This window comes from Myripristis murdjan, chromosome 1 (genome assembly GCF_902150065.1).
Source record: "Myripristis murdjan chromosome 1, fMyrMur1.1, whole genome shotgun sequence".
Lineage (NCBI taxonomy): Eukaryota > Metazoa > Chordata > Actinopteri > Holocentriformes > Holocentridae > Myripristis > Myripristis murdjan.
Window position 1 is genome coordinate 24,722,825 of NC_043980.1, and position 19,776 is coordinate 24,742,600.

At 44.8% G+C, this 19,776-nt stretch overlaps 1 protein-coding gene across 4 annotated transcripts in view; it reads left to right on the forward strand.

The window, feature by feature from the left end:
* Positions 1-19,776, forward strand: part of bnc2 (basonuclin zinc finger protein 2) — a 167,071-nt gene that overhangs the window by 63,958 nt on the left and 83,337 nt on the right. Inside the window, exon 3 of one of the 4 annotated variants that reach the window (XM_030062153.1) lies at positions 84-146. The exons of the other annotated variants lie outside the window; for them this stretch is intronic. Coding sequence (XP_029918013.1) covers positions 84-146 — 63 coding nt within the window. The remainder of the gene's footprint in view (positions 1-83; positions 147-19,776) is intronic. 4 annotated transcript variants of the gene reach the window in all.

Sequence of the window (19,776 nt, forward strand, 5' to 3'; positions counted from 1 at the left end):
CACTTAAAAGCTTTAATGCGTTCAGTGTATGTTCTCCGTTTAAAACTATCTCTAAAATAGCCTCTTCCTTTTCTTTTTGCAAGGGTGCTGTAACGCGGCTTCCTTTGAAGTGCGACAGGTCGACTATGGGCCGAGACCTGGAAGAGGTACAGTGGCTGTACAGCTTGCCTGGCTTCTGTCTGCTCTCAGTGCTGCCTGCTTCATCTCACACGCAGCGTGGAAGCTATTAAATCTGCATAACCACTGAAAACATGGCTTTATAGAGGAGAATTATGAATAGAAAGAAATTGAGAAATTCAGAGACAAATTTTAGAAACATAAGAATAAAACTAAATTGATAATAATGATTATAGTAGTGATAATAATGAACAATTTAATTTCAATTTTGAGCCTCATCATTCTTTCAATTTTAAATGCATTTTCCCAAATAGCCTGTCTTAGTGCCCTTAAAATCAAAATGACACACACACACACACACACTTCCTTGATTTTTTTTTTTATTATTATTATTGTTGTTCCTCACATCATGCATTAACAAATTCTATACCCCTAAAAACAATTTTTAAAAGGACAATAATAGATTGTGGTAAAAATGAAATTCACATTTTAATATTAAGAATATTCTTTTCCGCTCTGAAGTGAAGAGAGACGGTCCAGAGATTAAATCTGTTTCTCTCTCTCTCTCTCTTTTGTTTTTTAAATTCAGCAACAAATTTTTTTAACAGCACACAGGCCGAACATTGTGACATTGTTGAGTGCAGGAGTACGTTAGAGCCATAGGTCATAAAAAGCACACCCCCCTTCCCCTTTCAGTAAACATTCACAATTTATAAACTCTGGTCTCATTTCTCCCATTTCCATCTATCTTTAATATTTTCTCTTGGCCTTATATCTAAAACTAAAGGCTATTTCTACTAGTATTTCTTTTGAAAGAAATAAGTTAACAATTTATAGGATCATATTGGTTGATTTTCCTTTATTTCATGTGTGTGTTACGTAGTGTGTACCGTCCTTCACTTTTGTTTGCATATGCTGGAACCTTTGAAAGTGAATGAGAACACTGTTAATTCTGTGTGATCTCCCAAGGCATGACAGACATATTTGTTGAATAGCATGCTCTGGTTTGTTTTGTCTGAGTCAATAATTGGGTTGATATTATCCTCTTCAGTGCAGATCACAGAACACCCTAATCTGCCTATTAACATACTGATACACTTACAGTGGTGAGCGTGTGTCTGTCTGTGTGTGTGTGTGTGTGTGTGTGTGTAACCGCGTGCATACTTTGTTTTACGCAGTGGGGTACTGGCTTGTTGCATGTTGCATATGAGAAACATAGACTGTGTATTTCTTACCACTGTATGGGAGTGGAAGGCAATGATTTGATGCATATGTGCAGAATTATCCACAGCGTGCGAATATGTGTGTGTGTGTGTGTGCATGTGTGTGTGAGCCGTCACACTCAACTGTTATTATTTCCATGTCTGTCTTTGATGGGTCGTTGCACACCGAGCATATGGATGCCTATACGTACATGTATCTGGTGTCAAGTGTGTGTGTGCGCGAGTGTTTGTGTGTGTGTGTGTGCTCTGACATTAAATATACGTGTGCATGTGTGCACTTAGGCATCCGTGTCTGTGCTTTTGCCATTTATTTTTTCTGAGTGGGTGGCTAAATACTCATATGCCAGTTGAGTGAGAGAGAGAGAGGGAGAGAGAGAGAGCAGCACTTTCTGAGTGTGTGTCCTCTCACTCTCTGTGTGTCTATGTGTTGGCTCGGGCTCCATGTGTGTGCGGGTGCGAGGTGAAGTGTCTCTTGGCTGGCCTTGGCTGGAGAGCTGGAGGAGAGCAGAGGTGAAAGAGGAGATTTGCAGAAAAGACACGCACCACTTCCCCCATTACTACTTTTTCTTTTTCCTCTTCTTTGCGCCTTCTTCTACTTCTTTTCTCTCGTCTTCTTCTTCTTCTTCTTCTTCTTCTTCTTCTTCTCTTGTCCTTCCTTTTCTTCTTCCCCCACACTTCACCTCACCACCCCCTCTTTCTCGCTGTCTTTCCCATATCTATTGCTGCATCTCCACCACCGGCCCATCAAATGCTAAATCCAACTGTGTTGTTCTTCGGTGGGTGTCTGTCTGTTTTAGGGAACACTTATGTGATTGGCCCCTTGTAACAGAGGACCGCTCTCACTGCGTTTAAAGAATCACCCCTTAATTATGGCATGGAAGTGTAAGACGGAGTGCAATGTTTCCTGAGTGGTGGGAAATGACTGGGTGTGTCGGTGTATTTGGTCTTCGCTTGGCTGCAGGTTCTCATTTGTTTGCCCTGGCACCTTTTTGAGCCACTGATTGGAGAAGGCTTAAAACGACACCTTCCCACTCTGCAGCATGCGTACCATACCTGTTTTACGTTTTCTGTTTGCACTGCTGCCTGTGAGGCTGTGGTCGGCTCTTACACTGTTTTATATGTTCATTTGCTATATTAGAAGGTTTTGACAATATTACCAGCACTGAGAACAGCCAACACGGCGTTCAGTAGGTGGGCATCTCCCTCTGTCTTCATCCCTGCTCCTTATTTATAGTGTATATGCAACCACGGGCGAGCATGAGGATGTGTGTTTTTCCTCAAGGCAGCATTATTCCTGCAAGAGAGAGAGGATAGAAATGTGAGAGTGAGATTGAGTGGGAAGGTGGCTGCAGCTATGGTGTACTTGTGTATTTACTGTGTGTGTGTGTGTGTGTGTGTGTGTGTGAGAGAGAGAGAGAGAGAGAGTGTGTGTGTTTGGTGTGTGTGTGTGTGCGCACTATTAAGAACCCATCTAGTTTGATGGAGTATGAGGATGTACAAGGTCCCATTCATGCTGTGGTCCCCTCTATATTTACCTAGGCACCGACCAGGGAGATATGACGTCCACAACATTTTTACTTAAAACTCCTTTCAACTGGCTGTCTTCCGGCCTCTCTTTTTTTCTTTTAGCTAATTGCATCACCAAACACCACTGACATTTAAATCCAGGCGTCTTCTTCTTTCACGATCAGTGAAATCTGAAAATATATCGATGATACAATTTCCTACTCTGTTTTGTGATTTAATAAATGTTTTGTCAGTGCTGTTGGTGGAAGTCTGCATTTAATGTTAATATTCATGATTTCAGTTCCATCAATTTCCCCCTTTTTTTTTTGCGAGTCAGTGTTGCAGTATCAGAATGTTTTCAACATCACAAATACAGTTCCTCACACAGAAACCTCTTTTCAGTTTTCTATGGCTTACAGTCTTCCAAGATTTGCCTTTTTAACCCCAAAAAAGAAAGAATAAAAAAAAAAACCACACACACTTTGAGAAATACTCTAACATTTACTGTAGATGCACGACCTTGCCAAATCATTTTCCGCTCTGCACATGACCGTGATCACGTGAGTCCCGGGTCATACAGTATCTCCTCTTGCCGTACAGTAAGGCCCTGCAGGACCAGTGTTATGGGTAAGCGTCGACCCTGACACCGTGTGCTAGACCCAGGGCAGCCAGTGATCGATAAGCACCATGTGAGCATCACTCACGGGGTCCGTGTCAGCTGTTTCCTGTTTATCCTGAGGGGACGACTGCCTCCCCGCTATGGTGAACGCACGAATAATAGGATGGATAGAGAACGGTGTAGGGAAGACGCTATCATGGAAGTTGAAGTCAAAAAGCCTTTGTTCATCATAAGTCTGGCAGGGCATTGTATCGTGTGCCGTGTCTGTGTATGTGCATGCGTGCGTGTGTGTGTGTGTGTGTATGTGTGTGTATGCATGCATGTGAGTGTTGTTGAGGAACGTTAGAAATGCAGAGCCATCTGCTCTCCTCTTATCAGGGGGCTGAGTGGTGAAAACTACTGTAGCTGAGCCCTCAACTAAGCTTTTCCCATGGACTCCTGTTGGTCCTGTGTGGCTATGTGTATGTGTAAGAGCTAGCACCTAATTGCATTTCATTACCACAAAAAAAAAAAAAAAGATATTTTTAGTACCATATTTATGTCCCTTTTTTGTTCTTTACTTACTTTTATTATGTGAAACACTTTCAAGAAAATGATCAAGAAAGTTATGTGAGCAGAAAACCTAAATACGTAACATTAAGTAGATTTATGTGATATTTCAGGCTGTTGTGTTTGTCTGACCAAAGGTTTATTTAGTCTTGGTTTGCAGTAAATAAATGTGGTGTTCAGCGTAGCCATCCAGTGCGTGATTTACTAAACCCTGCCATCTGTGTGGCATGTGACCCTTATTGTGTTGGGAAAACACTAAGAATAATTTAGCGTACACACCATTACAGTGCAGTGACAAGGTAATAAAAATAAATATAAATGTACACATTATACAAGAAAAACATGGCAGATGCACTCAAATTTTCATTGTAGCATTTTGAAAGTTAGAGATTTTACATTACTTGTATATGTGTGTGTGTATACATAGATACATACATATATGTATGTATGAAGGATTTTTTGCATTTTCCCCCTCCTCTATTTCTTCTTTTTTTTTTTTTCCTGGCTATCGCTGTTTATGCAACTGAACAGGAGTCCTCCCCTATTTCTTTTTTTTCTCTTCCCTCTCTACATTTCTTTCAAAAGTGGGGTGTTAGTTATTTGTCTTTGGCCAGTTTCCTGCAGCGGGGAGAAGTCGCCGGTGTGAAGAGGAAGTGTGTGTTTGAAGGGCCAGCAGCTCAGGATGTCACCACCCCGCCACTGGCTAATGAGGGGGACATTAGCACTTTGCCACTGCCGCCACACACACACACACACACACACACACACACACACACATGCACACACAAAGCGCTCTGGGGCTGACATGGCAGGAATGCAGCAGCTGTCACTGGGGTCCAGGCAGTTATGAAGGGGTATAGCTGTTACTTGTGTGTGTGTGTGTGTGTTTGTGTGTGTGTGAAAGCAGTGTATGGAGCTACCCAGGGGTCATGGGGGTTCTGAAAGCTAGGAGGGGCCCATCTTAGCTTCACTGACCTCGAGATTACCACCAGCAGGGCAGATCATCACACTTAATTGACTTAACAAAGAGAGATAAGGTGAGAGTGCATGTACTTTGCTTTAGCCTTTAATATTTTCGACAGCACGTGGCCATAAGGCACAGACTTCAGAAAGCTGTTCTACTTTGCTGCTCTCTCCCCTCTGCATCCAGAGGAAGGTGACATTAGGTGTGACCTGTGCTAAGTGACAGGAACTCGGGCATACTTTCACCAAGGCTTCTCCCTTTTCCTGTTATTCCTCAGCTCCTGTTATTTTGTTTTCCTTGGGCCTGTGCCAGTCCAACGGGCAGATCGACAGACTACTATTTTTACCTCCATCTTTAAGGACCCTTGTCTGCCTGCGCTGCCTGCCAATTTGCCCCATCGGTAGTGGCGACGAAGAAGAGCTCTCAAGGCGCAGAGCCTTTCATTTTTCTGTTGGCAATGTGGCTAATGCTGTCACTGTTATTTGACAGAGCATTAAGGGTGAATTGCTATTATTATTGTTAAAACCATCATCATCATCAGGCTTATGTATGGTTGTGGATAATGATGGTAATTTTGTTCAGGGCTCACAACTGACTGTCTCTCTTTCCCCTGCTAATGTGACATGTACCGTTGCCTGTGTGTGTCTGCATGTGTGTGTGTGTGTTTGTATGTGCATGTACTTTTTAGTTGCGCTGGCAAATGACTGAAGTTGCAGTACAAAGAAAATTGTTTTCCAAAGGTAACGGTGATTTCATGTGTGCAGCGCATGCACGAGATGTAGGAACTCTGTGTGCACGCACGCAACCGTAAATATAGGTTATATCTCTAAATGCATAAGGTGAACTCCGTGGCTTCTGTGTGCAAGTGTGTGTGTGGGAGAGAGAGACTCTTTTCACCCTATTTTCTGTTTCATTTCTCTTTTCAGTCTTTCTCCCTCTCTTATGCTTCACTGTGAACTCTGTCTATCTCTCCGCTCTGTTCTGCTCTGTCTCCAGCTCACTGTAGAGATTTGATTGCTAGAGGCCCAGGGAGGATTTTAGGGAGGTTCTGGAGAAGGGAGGCTAGTGGTACAGGCAGTGGCAGGCACACGGCCAACACACACACACACACACACACACACACACACACACACGCATACACAAAGATACATTCTCCCAAGTCATGCAGGAATAGATACCTGTATTTGCTATTTTATTTTATTATGCCTCCCCCTATATTATTTCCAAACAATGATGCCACTTTAACCCGCTGCAAAAACAAGAACACTGAGCGGTCTAAACTCATTAGCTACCCTTTCTTGTGAGCAAAGTGTTAAAGCAACATGTGTAAACGTTTGTTTGTGCTCTCTTCCGACTTCGTAAAGATGTTTGCGCTGTTGGATTAATAACATTTAATGACCACTGTTAAATGCAGCTGCTTTGGCATCCCACAGCTTGTGTTTTTCTGGCAAACTGGGACGCTGGGTGGCTTTTGTGTGTGTGTGTGTGTGTGTGTGTGTGTGTGTGTGTGTGTGTGTATGTGTGTGTGTGTGTGTATGTGTGTCTCTGTGTGCAAAGCAATGAAATACTGCTGCGTGTGTGGGCTGGATGGGAACGGCGCTCTATGTTGTCACTGAAGAGAACCATACCTATCAATGTGTATGTGCCTTCAGACGCACACACACACACACACACACACACACACACACACACACACACGTATATATTTATGTGGAGCTACACCAAATTGCTTTATTGACCCTGTCTGTATTTGAGTCTATCACACATCGAGCTGTATTGCACGTTGCCTCCGAACAATCCATAATCTCAGTTAAATCACAAATGATCTAATTAGCCCAGTGTGATGGACTTCAAATAGTTTGACCTTGTACAAAGGGCTACCAGTCAGAGGTTGGAGGTCACCACATATGACCTCTGGCACCAGACATTGTTGGCCGTCCGCCCCTTGTGACTCTTTGCTATTGTGCAACTGAAGTGACAGCTTCGGTCTTTACCAACGTGACAAAGTGCAAATCCTTGTAACGGTGAAGGAGCTACTCTATTTGTGTGTGTGTCTGTGTGTGATTTTTTTTTGTGTGTGTTGTTGACACATATACAAATACACATGCATACACACATGTGCACACACTCGCAGTCCAACACAGACACACACACACACACACACACTAATACACTTGCCTTCCCCATGTTGATGTTTTCCCTGTAAATGGCTTGGTCCGCCTTTTCCATTGTCGGGAAACACACTCAGCGGTAAGTGCTTTGTTGGAGCGCCGTCCGCTGCATGATGTGTGCGACTCTGACTGGCATTTAATATTTCATAGCATTTAATCCATTTGATATGTTTCCTCCAAATACGGAAAAAATCTGCAGCTTTTGTTTTGTTTATCCAAGCCATTACTTCACAGCTTGTTGATTACTGGAGCTTTGTAAAGGCTGTCCGGATGGCAACAGGGGATTTATCACCTAGATTTACAGCGATTTCTCCGTGCAACCATTACGCTCATAAATTTGCTATGTTATTTGCTGCGAACATCATGTCACTGGAGGTCAAACGTGCTCCTCTGTTGCTGATCAATTGGCAATCTGATATTACACACTAACAAATAGCAAAAAAAATCACAAGGAAACAGCTGGGGGGGGATTTATTACAGAGCCGCACACACTTACAGAGACAAGTGGAATGACGAAAGTTAAATATCAGTCAGGTGTTAGAGGCATAAAAGCTAAAAAAGAGAGCGCATTATGACAAAAAAAAAAAAAAAAAAAAAAAGAGGAGCCGACAGCTTGTGCTTCAGTCAGAGGGCGAGGAGGAGGCTCTCTTTGAGATCAATTGATAATAGGCTGAAGTCACAGAGGCGATTAGAGGCGTCGACTTGCCTGTGTTGTAAATGCTGTCAGATCTGTTAAAGGAAGCCTAATACCTCTCAGGTTGAAAGCTGTAATAACATCAACTGTAACTGGATCCACGGGGAAGTGCAAGTGAGTCTGTGTGTGTGTGTGTCTGTCTGTGTGTGTGTGTGAGTGTGTAAAGGGAGCAAGAGAGAGAAGCGAGAGTGTTTCATTGTGTGTATACGCGTGCATGATGCAAGTGTATTTGTGCGTACGGGCTCCGTATAAAGCAGTACCAGCACGCATAAAGGCTAGAGCCCCAGGGTTGCTCCTGGCATTTTTTCGGCCACCAGATGCCTGTCACTGCTGGAAGAAAAAAGAGCAGGGGAGGAGGAGGAGGGAGGAGGAGGAGGAGGAGGAGGAGGAGGAGAAGGAGGAGAGCGGGGAGGGGGCCACCGCTGCTCAAATCATGTCACGTAGCGCTAATTCATCCAGCCTCATTAGAGAGAGGGAAGGGACCAGAGGGCCTCTCTCAGGACAGGGCCCGGGCTGGCTGAAACACACACGCGCGCACACACACACACACACACAAACACAAACACACAGATACATACATACACACATTGTCTGGCGCATGCATACTTACACACAGATGCAATTTCTCTCCTCCTCACGCACACACACACATGCACACACGCTCTCTCCCTCTTTTTCCTCATACACTCACACACACACACACACACACACACACACACACACACACACACACACACACGCATACACAGATGACACTGGCACATGGCACAGCGCGGGGGCAGTTTGGGGAATAGAAAATTGCCTTCTCAGGAAGGCCCCGGCCAATTAAGGACCTGACCGTATTGAATGTCAAGTGTTAATTTAGGCTCCCCCACCCCTCCCCCTTCAATTTCCCAGCAAGGGGGGGGTGGTGAGTGGGGGCGGGGGTTGTGTGTGGTGGGATAAGGGGCGGTGTACGTCCCTGAGATGAGCAAATACATGTCAAGCCAAAGTTGATTGCCTGTGCCGTATTATGTGTCGCAGGCAAGTGGCAAATGTGCCCCCTCCTTTTAGCCCTTCTCGCACCCCCTCAGGGACCGAGCGATGGAAGGAGGTGGAGAGAGGGAGGATTAACTGTACTGCAGTGATAAGAATGGGGGGTTTTACACTGAGGAAGAAGGGAGAGGGGGAGAATGCAGGGGACAGAGGGAGAGAGAGAGAGTGAGAGAGACAGAGAGAGAGACAGAAAGAGGGCAGAGGGTTTGTTTGATCTCACAGGACTGGGTGGTGACTTTCATAGTCTTTTAATTGCCTTCATTTCGCTGAGGTGATGTCCCTCGCAGCTATTCATCTGGCCCGTCTGACGATAAAGAACCCAGTGAGTGAATTCTCTCATGTTTACACAACAATACGAAGAAAATCCTACTGATGAAAAGTTTACGAGAAATTTCCACTCAGAGCTGATGATCTCAACGGGATGTTTCAGACTCAAACGCTGTTGGCACGTTCCGGTGGCAGGCAAGGTTGTTTGTGAGTTGGACTGATGGTAACTGCCCACCTCCTTACCTCCATGATCTAATAGACATCCACTTAGTCTTAATGGGCAGATTCTCTTTCTCTTCTCGTGATGACTGTTGCACTCTTTAAAGGTACGACTGCCAGCTTGTCTTCCGTACCCCCACCCCCTGCGTCTCATGTTCACTCCCTCTCTCTGAGGATCGAGGAAAATATTTCCAACAAAATAAATATTAATGCGTCGTTCACATTCAGACAAAGCCAATTCTCTTGCCTTGGTCAGCCCTCTGGCTACATCTGTTAGTCAAAGGCCCTTTCTCTCACATGTATGTCGGTGTATGGTGTGCGTGTGTGCACGCGTGTGCATGTGTGTGTCCATATGTGGAGATAGTGGTGATGTTGTGAAATTGAATAGAGTGAGTGAGTATTGATCATTTCCCCCCGTGTGTTATTAGTGCCTGCTGCGACAAAGAGAGCATAAGCTACCTGCACGAATACATACTGACAACACGGACTCGCACACACTTAAATACACACACACACACACACACACTGCATGTACACACAAATCAATATTTACTCCAAAAATATGCATGTTTAGACAACCAATGTATAAACAAAAATAGAAATGTATAAACATGGAAAAAGTAGTGCTGTGCAATGTGGGCGAATATCAAATATCAGAATATCTTTGACCGAATACCTCAGTATCGATACTGTGACGTATAGATGACTATCTTTGCTTTCATAAAATATTTTACACATAAGATTTTTGATAAGCGCTCATCAGTAATGTGGATATGATGACCAAGCAGGAAGAAACAAATAATTAAAAAGTTCAGAAAATGTGACAATATTATGATATCCAAAATGAGATGATATTTAGTCTCATATCAAAGTATTGATATAATATATTGCCCATCCCTATAGGAGAAAATGCCCTGGCTACAAGATATTACATAATATTTTATTTTTTACAGAAATATAAAATTTTTTTCTGTTAAAGGGCCCTGGGAGCAAGTCATGTGTCACGTATTTATGTCAGTGACACAAAACTCAGGATCTTTTAAAAGAAGGCCATTGTTTCTTTTTTTTTTTTTTTTTTTTTTTACATCTCAGCTTACACACACACACACACACACACACACACACACACACTCACAATTATGTTCTTTACTGTTACAATCTGTTGGTTAGTACCTTGTACGTGATGACACATTTTGAGCGTTGTGATTTCAGAAAGGTCACAGTGAGAGGTATCCCTACACCCGTCCATACAGGCCTCCAGGGCCGGGGGAGAAGGCAGGATGATATTGCCCAGTGTTAAATGCTCAGTCTCTGGGCAGATAGTTGATGTCTGTGGCGCCCGGAAGCTCCAATGGTCAGTCTGTCAAGTCCTAGATGATCACCCTGACCTGGGGAGCCGAGGACAGAGGGGGGATGGGAGGATGTAGCCGATAGGACTAGAGGGAAAATGAAGAAGGGAAAAAGGAGAAATTGTGCTTCTGGTGGCTTAATCTCTCTGGACTGCCCATTCTCTCTCTCCCTTTCTCTTTCTCCGCTGGATGATAGATATCGTGGGCCTAGCGTGTGACACAGATGGATAATGCAGGCGTCTGGGGTGATAGAGTTATAAATTAACACATTACTGGACCTTAATGTGGACTACTGTAGACGACCACACACTAACATCACCCAACCCTGCAGGCTCGCACAAACACACTCACACACGCACACACACACTCACACACACACACACACACACATTCACTGATGCGTCTCGCCGAGCTCAGGGTGCGGATTGTACTCCTCAAGTGGCATTGATTTTGTTAAAGTGCTGAATTAGCAAGAGCAGTCCAGCTGCTAGCTCTTCTCTATTCTCTTTTCTTTCTTTTTCTTTCTTTCTTTCTTTCTTTCTTTTGTTCTTTCTTTTGTTCTTTCTTTCTCTTCTGTTTTTCTGTTTCACTCTCTAACAACTCGTCCTCACCCCTTCCATGTTGCTTCACTGATCTCTTCTCACTCACACTCTCATTTTCCATTCCTGCTGCTCCACTTTGTTCGCCAGCTTCTGCTCGCTTTCTTGTTTACTCTCTCTGTACAAGCAGCCTTAATTCCTTGCTCTCTCTCCTGACAGTTGCAGACACACCTTTCGCAAGCAGCTTTACCTCTGCTCCACAGGAACGGGCCACTCATGTCATTTCTTAATGTATGCCTGGCTCTATTTTCCCCTCTCCTGCCTACAGCTGTAAATTTTCACCTGGAAGAACAGTTGGTTTTTCTCTCTCTCTGATTGTGGCCCACACAATATTAGGCAGCCAAAGTGTTATGCCCCTGACTTTGAGACTGAAAAGGAAGTGGTTTGTGTGTGGCTGGGATTGGTATTTAATAGCCAGACATACAGTACAGGGGAGCTAATATCCAGAGCTGCAGTAGCCTGCACAACGTAAGGCCACACACAGTGACAGGGAACTGCACAGCTCGCTGGATTTCAAGAAACTCCTGTACTGCTCGGCAGTGGCTCATACATCTAAAACCCCACTTCTAACCACAGTGGATTCCACTGGTGTAAATGTCATTTAACAACAACTGAGTGCCTCTGGAAACCAAAGTATGGAAGGGTCACTGGTCCCTCTGTCTGTTCTGTACGCAGTGCTGTGTTGTACTTTGGCTTCTGAGTCGGACAGACTGTCTGCGCGCTGTGTCTGAGCAAAGGCTGCTGGCCAAGAGGTGCAGATGTGTTAGTGTCTGCTCCATTATCACCCATCACACTCAGGGCCTGTGCTTGGTGCTCATGTTCATGTATGTGTGTGAGTTAGAGAGAAAGAGAGAGAGAGAGAGAGTAAGGAGAGTAAAGAGGTTGTCCCTGTCTTTCTTGCTTGCTGTGGTCCAGCCCAAACAGTTACCATCTGGTGACCAATGTCTGACCCTTTCCTTGTCTCAAAAACACACACACGCACAAATTCATACACACACACACACACATAAACACACGCAGAGCACCGGACTGCATTCAAGTGATGAGTGAGTGACCATCCCATCCTCCCTCCCTTGTCCACAAGCCCTCCCTCCTCCTGGCCGTGTGTCCTTCCCTGCCAGACCTCCCAGGTCCCTCCCCTCACTGCACACGATTGGTCGATGAAAGGTTGATGGGCGCCCAGTCTGTCCACAGCTCCTATAAAATGCTCAATAAAGTGCCGATCCTAGTCCTGACAGGCCTAATAGAAAAACACCTAAGAGGAAAAGTACCTAAATACACACGCACACATACACACACACACACACTCATACACATCATTATGGCCCAAAATAAGCACATATCTCCTTGCTAGATTAATGAAAAGCCACATCGCTCTTTCCCAGTGAATTGCTTTTCTTGTGTTTACTTAACTTAGCTAGTCCCACACGTGTTATACTCTATGTGCTGTCAGGTTTTTTTTTTTTTATTATTATTATTTACGGTGAATTTGGAACATATTTTCTAAAAAAGGATTTAAAAAGCTAGGCCAGAAAGTGTCTGTTTGAATGTGTGATAGAACAACCAGTCAGTGAGTTTGTATGTGGAGTGAGGTGGAACAAGGGAAATGCATGTGTGTGTCTGTGTGTGTGTGTGTGTGTGTGTTTGTGTTCTCAGGCATGAGCACCAAGGTCAGAGCCAGAGAAGAAGTGACGCATGCATCACAGGGTTGTGACATGCCGGGGTCAGGACACAGGTCACACTGGCTGTCCAGAGCACACACAGTCATCTCCTTTAACTCCTCTGTGTGTGTGCATGTGTGTGTGTGTGTGTGTGTGTGTGTTTGTGAGGGAGTGACTGTCCCTTTCAAAGAAATGGGAAGTAAAAGCCTCACCCAGCCCTGTGCCTGTCCCAGTCGGAGCAGCCGGGGGAACAAGGGATGCGTGGAGAGCGGGTCGCGGGCAAGGCGTAATAGCAGTGTGGTGTTGTGACTGCAGCTCTCCTTTTGGGGGTTAAAACTGCAGGGTGGGGGCGGCGGTGGGGGGGACCCCATAAAAAAAGAAAGAGAGGGACAGAAGGAGTCAGAGTGAAAGCGGAGCATCTCAGGAAGAAAAACACTTAATATGAGGGATAGCAGGATGGAGGGAGGCAGTCAGGAGTGTTTCTATATGTGTGTGTGTGTGTGTGTGTGAGAGAGAGAGAGAGAGAGAGGGGGGCAGGGGGGTTGGCGGGCAAGCGAGCGTCCCTTGCCTGAGGCTGATGCATTGTGACAGTCACTTAGAAGGATTTCACTTCCCCTAAACTGTGGCTCGCAGGAAAAAACACCATAAGTTGGGACAATTATGGGCTGAAGGAGATATGACAGGACACATGCAGAGTGAGCTGCAGAGGGAGGGAGGAAGTGAAGCAAAAGGAGGGGGGTGGTGATGGTGGGGGGGGGGTGCCACTGGGTAGTCTTGGCAGCCTCCTGTGTCCCGTGTGTATGTGTGTTTGACTGTGCGTGCCTGTGGGGGCCAGGGAGGGGTTGTTGCTCAGTGCACGCCATGTCAGGGAGGGCCGGCGTCTCGCTCCTCATGGTACCGTATGTTACCACTCTGCCTCCCTCATTCCTTCGCCTCATGCTTGTAACTTAACCTGGAGATGGAGGGAGGGAGAGAGAGAAAAAAAAAAGATGGGATTCAAATGCTGCTGAGAAAACAGGCACTATTCCTCTTTTAAAAGTGTGGTTTCTACTATTTTTTCCTTTGGTTGATCTGTTTTCTCTGGGTATTTTAAGGATTTTTTTTTTTTTTTTTTGCTCCTTTTTGCATGTTAGCGTTCTGTTCTTCTGTGTCACACTCTTGATAAGTGTCCCAAATGGTCTTTTGCTACAGTACATTATGTTACCCCTGTGCTACAAGCTCTGCCAAGAATGTCACTGTAATTTGAGTGTAAGTGGATTCCAAGAAATACACTTTCCTGTTTCATTGAGTCGTTTTGCTTTCAGCGCTATTATGTCCTTCGTGCGAGTGAGGTGAAATTGTTTCTCGATTTTTCTCTGGCTTGTGTCTTTCTGCCTGGCACCTAAAGCAGTCGCCTGTCTCTTTCTTCTCTTTCTGTGTGTGTGTGTGTATGTGTGTGTGTGTCTGTGTGCGCACAATATGATAAATGACGGCAACGGCAAAGAGAGTTTTCATTTTGAAGAATACGCCTCACTCGCCCGCCCTTTGATACCATCTATTCAAACATAAACAGATAGATCCCTTCTCTCTCTCTTTGCCTCTCCGTTTGCGGTATCTAGAGTCTCCCAAATGTTTGTTTCCTGCCGTGTATTTGTTTATAAACACACCGGCAGCCTACTGTGCAAAATTGTGCACAAAGACGTACACAGAGCCCATATATCATTCATAAAAATTAAACAGAACAATGATGATTTTCAGGCTTTAACTCCAATTATTCTAACTCTCACTTGAATGAAAAGGCTGCTTCTTTTATATGTATATGTGTATAATCCCAATATTTACATGTCATTTGCATATGTTTAATAAGTTCTTCCTCCATATTGTCTTTTTTTTTTTTTTTTTTGAGATTTTAGGTCACACGAATAAGTAAGTCCACACTGTTTTGCACTTACAAGGCCTATATATTATTTTAAATTTAAGTGTTTTGTAGTTTCTTCAACGTCATGTCTAGCTGGCCAGTAAGAGGGCTTCATGTCACATAGCAACCACCTTATAAGCACTTCCTTGCGTGAGTTGACTGTGTCCTGTGCTGCGGCGTTACATTTTAATATAGATGGGCTCTCTCTGTGACCTGCTGCATGGCTTCTGCTTAAGTATGAATTAAACTTTAGCCTTCCCAGCTCACCAGCTTCAATCCCTCATTTTCTCCCTCCTCATCAGTATGGAAAATTGTGTGTGCTGTGCTTGCTTTTGATAGACCCCTGTTTGGTTTGGTCATCTGAGAATTAGTATTAGCTTAGCTCCGTCTCTTCCTCCCTGCCGTCTTTTCTATCACTCCACCTCTCCCTGCCTCTGATTTCTGGGCTCTATTCAGAAATTTACCTGGACCATCCCGACACTGCCGGTCCGAAGGACGGAGGGAGAGATGGAGGGGTGGATGGAGAAAGGAGGGGCAGGTTGGGGCAGAGGTTGAGGGGTATTAGACCTCTGAGCACAGCTGGGACCCCTACTATCAAAGAGATGGTAATGACCGTCTGCTAGCATTAGAGAAGCTAGGATGAAAGAATGGCCAACAAACCCACTGAGAGAGGAGCCTGTGTGTTTGGCACTGCCTTTAGCCGGAGCCTACACTCATCACCTCTCAGTCCGTCCAGTCCAGTGGACAAAGGAATAACACAAAAAGTAATGTGGATAGATTTTAGTGTGACCATTTAATTAAAAAAAAAAAAAAAAAAATCCTAATCCTAAAAATCAAGTGTTATGTTCAGATTTTTTATTCAGAGGAGTAGGAAAGCCATTAATGACACAAATAACACTCAGCTGTGGAGCAGCTCAGGTCTCAGATTTTGTTTGCTTGAAAAAGAAATTCCTATTTAAATGGCTCAAACTATTATTCCAAGAAAGCTGGTAGATGATTCATGAAGTTGTGTATGGTCTTAACTAGGGAGAACTGGACTTCAGAGATTACATGGACATGCCTCTTCCTAGTTGAACCAGGTACTGGCAGCCATCACCTTAGGTGAAAGTGAATTCCCGCAGTACACATTACCCATATCCCCTTGCAGCAGTCATTACCCGTGACAGGGGTCAAGAAGGGTCATGGGCTAAGCACTCCATCGACAGTGAAGTCAATAAAGGACTCATGTCTGTCCACAATGCCCCTTATAGTGATCTATATAAGCTAGAGCATGATGTGACTTTGTACGTGTGTGTATGTGTGGATGTGTGTGTGAGTTTGTGTAATGGATGGAGATCACAAGTCACCAGCATATGGTCCATGTCGTGCCTTGCTGAAGCTTCTCCCAGAGGGGTTTGAGGTCAGATGTCTACAGTATATCTGTAGAGATCACTGGAAAAAGTCAGTTATTTACAGAGGTGCAACCATGCAGTGCGGGGTATATATATATTTTTTGCTGGCCCTAAGTCCATTCTTACCACTACGAGCTGCAGCTCTCCATACGGTCCATGCAGGCTTAAATAATTTATCTCAGCTTGCTCTCCCTCGATCTTGCACTCTCTCTTCATCTCTCCCTCTCCCCCTCCCCTCTCCCCCTGTCCTCGTAGCACTTGCTTCATTTGTTTGCTTTGAGGAGCTAAATCTTGTTTGCGCGTATTAATAAGTCAAGGCGGATTATCCCCCTCCTGCACCGCAGCCCCCCATAGCGTCCTAGTCCTCTCTGCTTACACTGCATTAGCGGGCGGGTGGCTCTGTTTGCAGAATGCCTCCTTACTCCCGCCGTACCAGAGAGGCCTAGTGTGCTAGGCTAATTAGATTAATTCCGATGCCTGTAATGATTGCTCGCCATCTATTTTTAATGGCTGGTGCATATCAAAGAGTAGTAAGCGTGCTACCAGCGAAGCCAATTCCTCGTCCCCCTGGTGTGTCAAGCACTGAAGGGGGCACTGGCTTAGTGTCAGAACGTTAGTACATTGCCAGAATCTGTGTGTGTGCCTGTGTGTGTATCTGTGGGTGTTATGTGCATGTGTGTGGGTGTACATTTGTGTCACTGCAGGCTAAGAGGGAACATGTGTATGGCTTGACCTCTGCCTGCCCCCTAAAAAAATTATATCAAATATAAATACATTTGCATGCTTTAGAAGACATGCTATTGGGATTGTTTGGTGGTTGTGATACAGCTGTCATTTTTTTTTTTTTTTTTTTTGGATGGACTGGAAAATATGATGATGGAGGACAAGTCACTGAGCTAATTCAAAATTGCATGAAATAGACAAAAAGAGTGCCATTATTACTGTTTCCTTTATTTTGCTCCCTCACTCTTTTTGTTCTCTTTCAGAACCTATTGCATTTTTCTCCTTCGTTTCCATAGTAAGTCAAAAGTAAACCCACATGTTCTCATAGTATGTCATTAAGCATTAAGCTGCAGCCAACACCTAGGCATCCCTTAGCAAGTGTGTTCATCACTCCTCTTTATGCATTTGAGATGTCCTTCATCTTTAATAGATAGATCTAAGTCTCTTCCCTCTTTCTTTATCCGTCAGTCTCTCCTCTTGCCCTGTAAAAGGGGAGTATAAATATTTGAGTGGCAGCAGTTCAGAAGTGGGAAAAAGGGGCGTTTAGTGTAGCCATTTGGAAACACAATGTGAAATGAGAGACTAAAGAAGAGTTAAGGAGGGGTTAAATGTAGGGAACAGGTTCATGAGGTAAGGACTTGAAGCATTGCAGAACAAGCCCTCCCAATATATCTCTGTCTTTTCCCCCCTTTTCTTCTATTCTACTTGCCAGCTGAATGCATTAGTGAAACTTACCACACACACACACACACACACACACACACACTCACACACGTGCACACATGTGACACACTAAAGTTGCACTCCAAGGTAGATTTCCATAAAATATTAAAGGAGGTGTTTCCTGTAATTACAGCACTGTTTGCCTCTGCGCAAAGCCTGATCTGTAATTAAACAGAATTGCACCCCACCACCCCTCCCACCCCAAAAAAGAAAAAAAAAAAAAAACTTACACACCTATACACACCCACACACATACACACACACACACACACACACACACACACACACACACACACACACACACACACACACACACACAGGTCAGAGAGTAGATTGGTGTAATTCATACCCTTTCATAACACATGCTCAAATTTGTACACACACTCAATGGACTCATTCATAGACAAGTGCTTCAACACACAGAGGCTTGAGCAAACGCACACCTTCCCACTTACACACACACACACACACACACACACACACACACACATTCACATCTTGGCCCCGTCCCCCGAAGGAAAAAAAAAAAAAAAAACATAAAAAAACAAAAACAAGAGTGTCTAATATCCTATCTTTCCCAGACACCCTATTGTGATGTTATCTCCATAACTATCCATATATTGATCGACCTCCCTCTTCCCTTCTCTTTAATTCTCTCTCCATCTGCCCCCTCCCTCCCACCACCCCCAACCTCCCAGCCCTTATCTAATCTGGCTATGCCACTAATGGCAGCCATTCCCAGCCATGAACAAGTGCCATAATGTGCTCTGGTAAGCCGTTATGATGTGAAATGACCCTATTGATTGGCTTGCACCCCCACTGACAAAAAAGAGGTGGCGGCAGTCACTTATTACTGTTAATGAGCTGTGGGATGGGCCCTGAGTGGCACACACACACACACACACACTCACACACACACACACACACACACACACACACACACAAGGATATACGCACAAATACATACATAGCCGCATGCAGACACATGCATGTACACACACACACACGCTTTGCATAATTGTGGGGGCATTACTCCTACCTGTCTGTGTCCCGCCACATTTGTGCTCGTTAGCGATGGGAGGTCCCACCGTGTGGGCGAGTGACGAGCTTTTAATGGCTGCCACTTGGTGTTGTCATGTCGCGTTTTCAATGACTGTTGCATCTGTGTCTATTTTTGCCTCTGTTGTACGTACCTGGTGTGCCTGTAATGAACAAAGCAAAAGGCTGCCACTTTGTTAAGCAAATGATACGAGCTTGTGCCTCTGAACGCAGTGCAGATTCTATGTATTTTAGCATACGAGGCCAGATGTGAGCTGATGTAGGCAGTGTAACGGGATCTGTAGCAGGGGTAAGTGATTTGTTGGCCAAGAAAAGCTGGGAGGTTTGGTTAGACACCAGTGTGCCGAGGCCACAGGCGTAGATCTGACTCCAGCACCGTACCATGTAGACAGAAGGAGGGTACGTATGCCAAGCTGCTTCATGAATGAGGGGAATCTTCTTCCTGCTTATGTGTTTGCATGCGGGCGCCGCGTGTTTTCCAAGCTGGCAGCCCCTCCCGGGGATAATCCATGGGACATATCCAATCAGCCACAGTGCATGTGCGACACATGTTTTTTTATTCATTCTTCTTGTCTTTTCATCTTCCGCCACCACCAGAACGCTTCCTGCTATTTTCTTCCCAGCTCGGGACAAACGAATAACAGATGTGAGAGGTTGGAACGCACCCTCCCCTCCACCTCGCTCCTTCCCCTCCTCCTGTGCTGTGACTAGTCTGTGACAACCTTTGCACTCTTACTCTCTCCTCTCTCTCTTTCCCTCTCTCTTTTGTTTCTCCCTAGCCTGCCCATCCCATGTCTGCTATGTGGGGACACAAAGCTGCACCCATCTCCCACCCGCACCCCTTTGTATGAATGTGTGCCTCATTGTCTGTCTGTCTCCCTGTGTCTGTTTGTGACCCGGGCAGTTTTATACACACGGACTGGTATTGCTCCTTAGAGCCCCATTTTATGCACTGAATCAGAGATTTATTTAATTCACTGGTATGACAAGTCAGCACAGCTTTGAGGAAT